Genomic DNA, 10041 nt, shown 5'->3' with positions numbered 1-10041 from the left:
CTTGGTGCAACCAGTGCAGCAGGATGCCGGAGCCTTCCCGCTCCACTCCAGCCCCCAAGAAGGGTTCCAAGAAAGCCATTACCAAGGCGCAGAAAAAAGACGGCAAAAAACGAAAACGGGGCCGCAAGGAGAGCTACTCCATCTATGTGTACAAGGTGCTGAAGCAGGTGCACCCCGACACCGGCATCTCCTCCAAAGCCATGGGCATCATGAACTCCTTCGTCAACGACATTTTCGAGCGCATCGCCAGTGAGGCCTCCCGCCTGGCGCATTATAACAAGCGCTCGACCATCACTTCCCGAGAGGTGCAGACGGCCGTGCGTCTGCTGCTGCCCGGGGAGCTGGCCAAGCATGCCGTGTCCGAGGGCACTAAGGCTGTCACCAAGTATACTAGCTCCAAGTGAGGCGCTGCTCCGGCGTCCCCAACCCAAAGGCTCTTTTCAGAGCCACCTTCCAGTCTCAAAAAAGGAGCGTGGTACCAGGTGTGATTAAGACTTGTCATTCACTTGTGCATTGGGATGGGGCGGGGGCGTTGTGCTGGACATTGGGGCCCTGAGGTAATAGAAAGAAGCCTTGTTTATAATAATACATTAATAAAGGAATTGGTCTGTTGAATTTTGGCCACAGAACGGATTTTAGTAGATCGCTTCCGGGAACATTTGTTGGGCTGCGCGGTTAGGGAGTAGGGGCTTCAGCTGCAGACTCTGCTCTCTCCTCATCTTCCCACCCTCTCCATCCTCCCTCCCCCTGCCGTGCGGAGTGCTGTGTTGAGAATCAGGTTGTTGTGCTCTTGTGGCTGATGCTCTCGGAGGAGCCATTTTCCTCCCTAGCTTTGCTCCCTTCCTCCCCTTGCCAGGATTAGACACTTCGAGCTCTTCCAGCCGAAAACAGTTTAAGCAGGTCTTGTGTAGTATTCTACTAGAAACGTCTAAAAATGCCATGCAAGGCCCCTGCTCTCCAACCTTAACACTAAGCAAAAATCTTGACGGTGGAAATTCTGGCATTTTATCCATGCATGTATTTAAACGATAAAAGGTCCTTTTGTTTCACCTCAGTGCATACGTGTGTGTGCACGTGAGTATATATCAAAAAATGTTGTATACGATAACAGAATTTTAGTAAATGGTGAAACATCCTTTTAAAGAAAGCAAATTAGCACCTTTAAAACAACGGGGGGGGGGGGAAGCTACACATACTATAGTCAATTTATGTTCCCATTAATGACTAAGTGCAAGAACAGACCAAACTACCTCCCCGCTGAAATTCCAATGAATGGTTCAATGTATGTCAGAGAAGCCCATCTTCCATGATCTCCTAGTTGCCCCTGGTTCCGATTACATGTTGGCTTCACGTGTGGACAATGATGGGCTTTCTCACACCATCTCCAATGACAGCCACTCATTTGTCAACATTTAACCTCTTACTGTCTTGTAGTGTAAAGGCGAGTCTTTCTGTTGGTAATTCCTCCTTAAAGAGACAGCTTTTTCCCTCGCTCAAAATTCTTAGTTGGTTCCCTAATAATCAAATTTGTCTTGAACATTTATTTGAGACCTAGGAATTGTCCGTGTTTCAGACTGCATGCCTGCAAATCTGTCATCTTCCCTCTCCAACCTTGCTAACTTTTAAGTTTTTCAGATCCAGAGAACATGTCATTTGCATTGTCCTAGTTCTTGCCATTATTAATTCTCACATATTTGCTGTACACCTGCCACACTTTCCAATTTTTCAATTTAGCCTGACCATTCCCTTTACTGTTATAACATGGAACCAAAGACACTGATCTTATATACAATTAGTTGGTCTCAGATTTCTGTATTCCAAAGTCGCAACAGCACAGTTTTCTACACTCTTTGTCTCCTCCTTAATATTCACATTTTACAAGAGGACAAATCTTCCCCATCCTGAGCTGTGGCTGCCAACGAAACAAACCTGGGCAGCCAATTCTGAACTTTCAGCTTTTGTCAGAAAAATAAAAAAGAGAGAGAAACCTGAAAAAAAATTAAACCATTGTATTATCAACAACTATAAATGTATTGTTATAGAATTATACTTGGAAATTGTGATTGTGTGCTAGATTTGCTCACTGATTCTATTTTTTGTACTAAACAATGTTTAGGTACATCTGCTAGGCTCATCTTTCTTCTGGAAGCAAAGGTTCCAGTTTATTGAAACCACTTATTGTACTGGATCTAGATGAAGCAACTGCAGATACTCCTTTAAAACTGTATACTTGGGGCTGGAGAAATGTCCCAAGGTTAAGAATATTCTTGCAGAGGACCTGACTTCAATTCCTACCACCCACAATGACTGGGTCATTAATAGTTCGCAACCATCAATAATTTACTTCCAAGGGATCTGACCACCTCTTCTGACTTCTGCATGCATGTGGTATACATAAATGCAGGAAAAAAAAACACTCATAGCTAAAATTTTAAAATGGATAGTTGACTCCAGGGCCTGGCCATGCAGGTCTGTAACCAAGTACTTCCCCAATATAGCAAACATATCAGGGGCATTGACAATCACTTGGCACCAATTCATAGAGGATTGTATTCAGCCTTTTTGAATGTAAACCCTGTTGGTGTTTTGTTTGGTGACAGGCTCTCACTGTGTAGCTCTGCATAGCCTGGAACCCAGCATGCAGACCACACTGGTTTTGAGCACACAAAGACCTACCTGCCTCTGCTCCTTCCAACTGCTGCTATTATATGTCAATGCCACCATGTCTAGCTTCCAAATTCTCTATTTTTGAGACCATTAAGAATACTAGCATGAGTCCGTGGTGGCACATGACATTAATTCTAGCACTCAGGAGGCAGAGTCAGGCAGATCTCTGAGTTCCAGGTCAGCCTGGTCTATATAGTGAGTTCTAGACCAGCAAGGCCTACATAATCACTCACACACACACACACACACACACACACACACACACACACGCACGCACGCACGCACGTGTGTGTGTGTGTGTGTGTGTGTGTGTGTGTGTGTTTGCATGTGCATGTGCATGCTCAGGCAAGTAAGTAAGACAGACAGACTAGAGATGGTGAAAGAACTGTTGACAGGTCTCACCTTTGATGATGGATCATGGTTTATGCTTTCAATTATAACTAAGGAGAAAATGTATTGGGTAGAGTGGTTATGACAAGGTAATTCTATATGCTGCACACTGACTGCTTGTGCCATGAATGGATTTAAATTAACCCAGGCTGGGGCAAAGAAGAGGACTGAGTGGCATTTCAGGGGTAGAGCCTTGGCTAACATGATAGAGGTCCAGAATTCAATTTCCTACCCAACCCCTGCTCCCATTCAAGCCTCAGTGAAAGGCTCAGTGTCACTAACATACCAAAATTTAATGATATATGTCTTAAACCATTGACTCCTGTCCTAGTGTCCCTTTTTAAACATTGAGGTAATTTGGTTGGCACGTTTAAGCTTCAGTAGCAATTGGTAAAATGTAATGCACATATAAATTGCTGTTGGCAGAATTTGAGGCAGAAGGAAAATAGAAACAAATTCTCAGAGGTCAATAACTCAAAATATTTGTTTAAAGCATTTGCTTTGCTTTGAGCTGATTCTGGTGTTGCCTTCCCAATAGGTATTTTTTAAGACAAAAACAAAACAAAACAAACAACTTGCTATGTTGCCATTTGAATTTTGCAGCTACCTGACTTAGGATAAAAATACTTCAGATGCTAACTTTAAAATGTATGAAGTGGTCAAAAATCGTTTAATGTGGAAAGGGGGAGATGGCACAGCTATTGTAGGTGTGAGGTCAAGTAGATTTTTGGAAGTTCCAGAGGAGGCATTTCCTTCCTGCAAACTGCCCGATAACATCAATCCAGATGAGACAGGCTCCCTTTGACTATTTGAAAAAATAAATTAAAATTTACATATTGTTTTTTGCTGGAGACAATGATAGGTAGGACTCAATATATCTCATAACAGTTCCAATAAGTATCACAAATCCTCTTTCCATAAGTAAAATCCATACCAAGCAAAGTGATGTTCTTTCGATTTCTTGCCTAGAGACATTCCAGAACAAAATGGCATTCTCCAAACAAATGCTGAGTGTGGAAAATTCTGTTACCAATGCTTCACAGCTTTAGGTGAGCAACTCATTTGCTCAAAACGACGGATTCTTTCCTAAATCCTTCCATCTTCTAACCACTAAATCTGCTGGCAGCTGCAGCTGGGTACATCCAGCTTCTGCACACAAGCATTGCGGGTGTCGCTGTACCTTTTCAACCTGGATTCCAGCATACTGCTAGTGCAGGAGGATCTGTTGGGATGATATAACGCCAAAATAGTCATATCCAGGGGATAAAGAGGCCTGTCTATCCCAGAAAAGATTCTAAAGGAACACTCTCAGAGGCCACCCGGGGGTACGGCACCCAGAATCCCCCTTGGACCTCACCCACCTGGGGAAGACTTGAGGTTTGCAGAGGGGATTCAGAAGCCCCTTACCTACTCTCGTGGCCATGTTTCACATCCCACCCTTAGCTGCAGCCCTATATTCCTCACTCCAAACACGTATCAAGTAACAGAACCCCACCCCCACCCCGCGCCAAACCAGGTGCGTGGCAATCGTCAATGACCCCACACACTGTGTTCAAGACCCTTTTAAAGACTGTATGGGTGGCTCTGAAAAGAGCCTTTGGATTGAGGACGCCGGCGCAGCGCCTCACTTGGAGCTAGTATACTTGGTGACAGCCTTAGTGCCCTCGGACACGGCATGTTTGGCCAGCTCCCCGGGCAGCAGCAGACGCACGGCCGTCTGCACCTCTCGGGAAGTGATGGTCGAGCGCTTGTTATAATGCGCCAGGCGGGAGGCCTCACTGGCGATGCGCTCGAAAATGTCGTTGACGAAGGAGTTCATGATGCCCATGGCTTTGGAGGAGATGCCGGTGTCGGGGTGCACCTGCTTCAGCACCTTGTACACGTAGATGGAGTAGCTCTCCTTGCGGCCCCGTTTGCGTTTCTTGCCATCCTTTTTCTGAGCCTTGGTGACAGCTTTCTTGGAACCCTTCTTGGGGGCTGGAGCAGATTTTGACGGATCAGGCATACTGGCTACCTGGTCTGGAGAAACGCGCGCGCCCGACGTACCAACTCTATTTGTACGCCTCGTATTCAAATGAAGGATCAGACAAGACTTGCGTTTGATTGAATACAATAGCACATTACGTCATCTCGGGAGGGGGGCTAGGTATATGCAAATTAGGAGGTGCCAGATTCTTTTTCTGATTGGCTAATGTTTCCACCCAATAGAAAGGTGCAGTCTAGCCTTCCTCCTGATCATATATAAGGGCTTGCTGGCCGTTACGGGGCCGTTAACATCTGATTTCTTTCTGGTTCGTGCTGTACTTTTTGGTCATCAGTTGAAGATGTCTGGTCGTGGCAAGCAGGGTGGTAAAGCTCGCGCAAAGGCCAAGTCCCGCTCCTCCCGTGCCGGTCTGCAGTTTCCGGTGGGTCGTGTACATCGTCTTCTCCGTAAAGGCAATTATTCGGAGCGGGTGGGTGCCGGCGCTCCGGTGTACTTGGCCGCGGTGCTGGAATACTTGACAGCTGAGATCTTGGAGCTGGCTGGCAATGCAGCCCGCGACAACAAGAAGACACGAATCATCCCGCGCCACCTGCAGTTGGCCATCCGCAACGACGAGGAGCTCAACAAGCTGCTGGGCCGCGTGACCATCGCGCAGGGCGGCGTCCTGCCCAACATCCAGGCGGTGCTGCTGCCCAAGAAGACCGAAAGCCACCATAAGGCCAAGGGCAAGTGAGACCCTACTGGTCGTTAGTGCTGCTTAACGGACACCAAAGGCTCTTTTCAGAGCCACCCACAACCTCGAAAGGCCTGTACACTGACCCTGTCGCGGACAGGGACTGGCCAGGGCTGGGTTTCCCGATTCTTGCCATGCATCCGCGCGTGGCGACTGGGGCGTTCACAACTGCGGTCAACGGCCTATGTCTATAGTTGGCTTACGGTCTGTTTGGAGGCACTCCCAGTTTGTCCCCACCATTCTCCAGCGTTAGACACATCCATACAGGGATGCTCGGTTCTGTAGCAGTTAGCATTAAGCTCTGATAGGTAAATGAGCTAGTGTTTTCTGCTGAAACTCTAATGTGAAAATGCTGAGGGTTCTACCAAAACGTTAAGTCTATTCGAGTTAGGATCTAATCACTTTTGAGATTTTTAAAAGTGTCTTGAGGGGAGATGGGGAGATAAATATTGAAAATTTGTTATGGACTTTTTTGGTAAGGCTGTTGGTAAAGACCACTCGAAGTTTTCTGAGTTTTGTGGGGCACAGGCAGCGACTTAGGGCAGTGCTGCCTAGGCCTGTTCACAGGATAGGATTACAGATGGGCATGGTAGTCCAGCACGAGTTTGGAATTGGTCACACACACGATCAGGTAACTTAACCTTGAGCAAAAAATTAGTTGCCTTTGGTAGAACTAGGTTTGAGAGTACAGCAATGTGCTCTAATAAAGTTTAAAGGAAAGTATAATTAGCATCACATTAAGTAAAATGTGAATTTTTAGAGAGGATTGTGATTCCATGGGCAGTATAAAAAATGGTTGGAGAGTTCCAGATCATCAAGAACAGGCAAGATAATCAGTACCAGCGGGAAAAGAAGAGTTGAGGAGGGTTAAGTGAGTTATGATAATCCTTTAAAACGCCTCAGAATCAGAAGGTTGTTCCCCCCCTTCCTGTTAACTGTGCTATTTAAGTTTTAATAATACAGGACAGCATGACAATGTTTATTATATAAATTAAATATACTCTACCAAAACTGGGTCTGTTCGGGGCTGGGCTTCTGAAACACCGTCTGTAATTACAAATCTATTTATAAAATATCAGCATCTCAAAAACCTGTTGCCTAAGAATAAGCAATTTCCTTAACTGTATCAGTCACACAATAGACATAAAAACTGCATGTAGATTTTAAAGTCTGCTAAAGGGTGGTTTCAGTAAAATAAGCACAAGGGTTGGACCTTGAGATTTTCCCTTTATGTTTCTAGTGAGAATCATACAATTCTAGCTTTAGTTTGTATGAATTCCTAGATCATTGTAGTTCCTTAATCTCTTGAATGGCAGTTATTTTTAGGGGTTGGGTGTTAACTATTTAATGGTGTTATAGAGGCATTGTGGAGGGACCTTGAGATTTTTCCCTTTATGTTTCTAGTGAGAATCATACAATTCTAGCTTTAGTTTGTATGAATTCCTAGATCATTGTAGTTCCTTAATCTCTTGAATGGCAGTTATTTTTAGGGGTTGGGTGTTAACTATTTAATGGTGTTATAGAGGCATTGTGGAGGGAGCTATACTGGGATAGTGTCTCATCTCCCATCTCTAAGACTTCTGTGAAATGCACAACCACCACCCAAAAGGAATATTTAATTTCCCATTAGGTGAAATGTAATACAAAGATGTAGCTTGTCTACTGTGTGAGGTTATGTGGCCCATGAGTAACTAGAGGGTACAGATTCTGAATGTTTCTACAATATTACAGAAAGTTGCACTGCAACAGCTCTGACCTAAGATCTGGTCATCTGGATTACCATTTCCAGAAATGTAAAGTACCAATAGCAGCTACTTTGGAAAAAGCATGTTCACTGGATTCATCACTACGGTGTATATATACCATGCCTAGGTGTATATATACACAATAAAATGAGAATATACATCTAACAGAAGCTACACAGATGCAGCAACAGTATCATTTATACACTCTAAAAGAGGCAACCCAAATATCCATCAGCTGATGAATAGGTTCACAAAACTGGTTTGTCCTCTTAATGGACTATTAGTCAATGAAAGGGAATGAAGTGCCCATTCATGCTACAACATGAATGAACCTCAGTGTCCAGAACAGGCACAATCAGACAGCACATACAGGGGCTGAAAGGGGAGAGAATAACAGTACAGAACTTCCTTGTGTGGTCATGGAAGAAGGCACAGGTGATGGTCATAACATAAGAAATGTTCTAAATGTCTCTCAACTGCTCACATGAAAACTGTTCATCATATCTTGTAAATCTCACCTAGAAACTCAGAGTGTGTGCCAAATAAGAGGACAGAGAGGGGCTGGAGAGATGGCTCAGCAAGTTAAGAGGACAGAGAGGACAGTAAAGAGCTTGCTGGGCAAGCATGAAGACCTGGATTTGATTCCCAGGGCAAAGCAGGGCCAGGTTAGCACTCAACTGTAATCTCAGTGCTTCTAAGGAAGACAGGAGGGAGAACCATGTGGAAGCTCCCAGGGCAGCTAGCCTAGTATACACAGCAGCTAACAAAGAGACTCTGCCTCCAGGCGGAACTTAAGAACAATACCTGAAATGGTCCTCAGACCTCTACACATAAGGCACATGTTTGCCTGCACTTATACATATACATACATGCATGCATGCACATGTGTGCATGCACATACATGGGGGAGAGGGGAAAGAAGGACGCCTGGGGAGGAAAGGGGGACAGAAAGGAGACTGATGTGTTCCAGTGCTTGCTTTCTAGAATAATACTGGCCTACCTCAGGTTAAAGGAGGTTGAACTCAGGTGCCACAGCTGCCATCACCAGAGACCACGTGGAAAGGCAGGTGTGGACTCGATGCTGATACTGCAGCAGCTCTGAACAGACCTTGGCAGTTCACCTTGTCAGGCTCTGCTCATGTGTGTGAGCACGGAGGTCTTTCCTGGCTCACCGTGTCTCTAAACACATGCCTGTATTAGAATTCTTCCAGCCACTCTCCATGTGGCCCTATGCACTGCTGTTCTGAAGACAAGAAAAAGAGATAGAGGGTTCCAGGAGAATGCAGCTGGAGCCAACCTCAGAAATACCTCCAGACAGTGTTTGCAGAGCATGGGAGCTCTCCACCTGGCTCTGCACCACCCTCTGCTCTTCTAGGTGTAGGTCTTTCCTCCAACTTCTGCTTCCCAATTTTTGCCTCTACCCTGTGGAGCCATTTCTTGCAGGCTCATCCACATATCCAATAATCTCCCACATCAAAAAAATTAAAAATAGACCTAGTGTATGATCCATCTCTCTAACTCCTGGGCATCTCTCCAGAGGAAATTAATTCAGTATGTGGAACAGACATATATACTTAAATGCTCATTGTGGCACTGTCAATAGCTAAGACATGGATTAACCTAAATGTCTACAAAGAACCAAATGCATTGTTAAAATGTGATTTATATCCAGGTTAAATACTACACAATCTTAAACCAAAACTTTATTTGTTATCATGTGGATAAACCTAAAGGACATTACAGTATCCCTTGGCAACCACGGGGGATTGGTTCTATGACCCCCAGGCTGGTACCAAAATCAGTGGATGCCCAGAGCCCTTAGTACCTGCTTATAACCTACAAATGTCTTCAGAGTACTTTAAATTATGCCATCATAACTCCTAGTACATAATGGAACATAAGTGGAGGCTAAATAGTGGGCTAGATTGGTCAAGAATCATCATAAAGCTCTGTGCAGGTTCAATAGTCATGACTCAAGAGGGAAGCTGGAGCACCAGGAAAGGGTAACCCGAGAATCAGCAGGGGTCAGCTGGCAAGTCATCAAAGCTTCTCTAGTAGGTTAATGGCTTAGTCCAAGGACCACAGCTGCTGCAGGTTTCCATACTGTCCTCAAGCTATGCTCTGGGGTTAATAACAAGTGCCAGGCCAGTTGGACTCTGGCTGTGTAGACAGCTCTTTCCAAACATGGTGAGTTGCAAAGCTGTGTGTCTAAGAAGCAGGGATCTCTCTCAGGCTTCACACATCACAGGTATGGCTGATGCCCAGGAGAGCCCCCCTTTTCTGTGATATCACCCAAAACCATGGCTTCCACAAGCCCACACCTCTTCTCCAAGCTGCATGCTTACAGCACCTACCGGCTATTCCCCATTTGCTAAAGGCAACCTACCCTCACTGGTGTCAAGATCACACGGAGTTTTCCCCACCCTGAACCAGTTCCAACATTCACTGGTGATTCAACTCAGAAAAACAGACAAAATATACCTGTTTTGTGTATGCTCGACTTGCTATGACAAAGATATACA

At 45.1% G+C, this 10041-nt stretch overlaps 3 protein-coding genes across 3 annotated transcripts; 2 read left to right on the top strand and 1 right to left on the bottom strand.

Moving 5' to 3' along the window:
- On the top strand, positions 1 to 566 carry LOC127219754 (H2B.U histone 2). The gene has a single exon (XM_051181523.1). The coding sequence runs from the start codon at positions 24 to 26 to the stop codon at positions 402 to 404; it is 381 nt and encodes a 126-aa protein (XP_051037480.1). The 5' UTR covers positions 1 to 23; the 3' UTR covers positions 405 to 566.
- A 4038-nt stretch (positions 567 to 4604) lies between these two features.
- On the bottom strand, positions 4605 to 5155 carry LOC127219753 (histone H2B type 3-B). Its single transcript, XM_051181521.1, has one exon. The coding sequence runs from the start codon at positions 5060 to 5062 to the stop codon at positions 4682 to 4684; it is 381 nt and encodes a 126-aa protein (XP_051037478.1). The 5' UTR covers positions 5063 to 5155; the 3' UTR covers positions 4605 to 4681.
- A 212-nt stretch (positions 5156 to 5367) lies between these two features.
- LOC127219229 (histone H2A type 3) lies at positions 5368 to 6912 on the top strand. Its single transcript, XM_051180586.1, has one exon. It carries the CDS (start codon positions 5382 to 5384, stop codon positions 5772 to 5774), a length of 393 nt encoding a protein of 130 aa, XP_051036543.1. The 5' UTR covers positions 5368 to 5381; the 3' UTR covers positions 5775 to 6912.
- Positions 6913 to 10041: the final 3129 nt, after the last annotated feature.

Source organism: Phodopus roborovskii, unplaced genomic scaffold (genome assembly GCF_943737965.1).
Source record: "Phodopus roborovskii unplaced genomic scaffold, PHOROB, whole genome shotgun sequence".
NCBI lineage: Eukaryota > Metazoa > Chordata > Mammalia > Rodentia > Cricetidae > Phodopus > Phodopus roborovskii.
The sequence above is the reverse complement of the archived record's forward strand: the minus strand, read 5'-3'. Positions and strand labels throughout refer to the sequence as shown.

Bases quoted from the DNA above. Each gene is read 5' to 3' on its own strand.
- LOC127219753 (XM_051181521.1), bottom strand. From the start codon at position 5,062: ATGCCTGATCCGTCAAAATCTGCTCCAGCCCCCAAGAAGGGTTCCAAG.
- LOC127219754 (XM_051181523.1), top strand. From the start codon at position 24: ATGCCGGAGCCTTCCCGCTCCACTCCAGCCCCCAAGAAGGGTTCCAAG.
- LOC127219229 (XM_051180586.1), top strand. From the start codon at position 5,382: ATGTCTGGTCGTGGCAAGCAGGGTGGTAAAGCTCGCGCAAAGGCCAAG.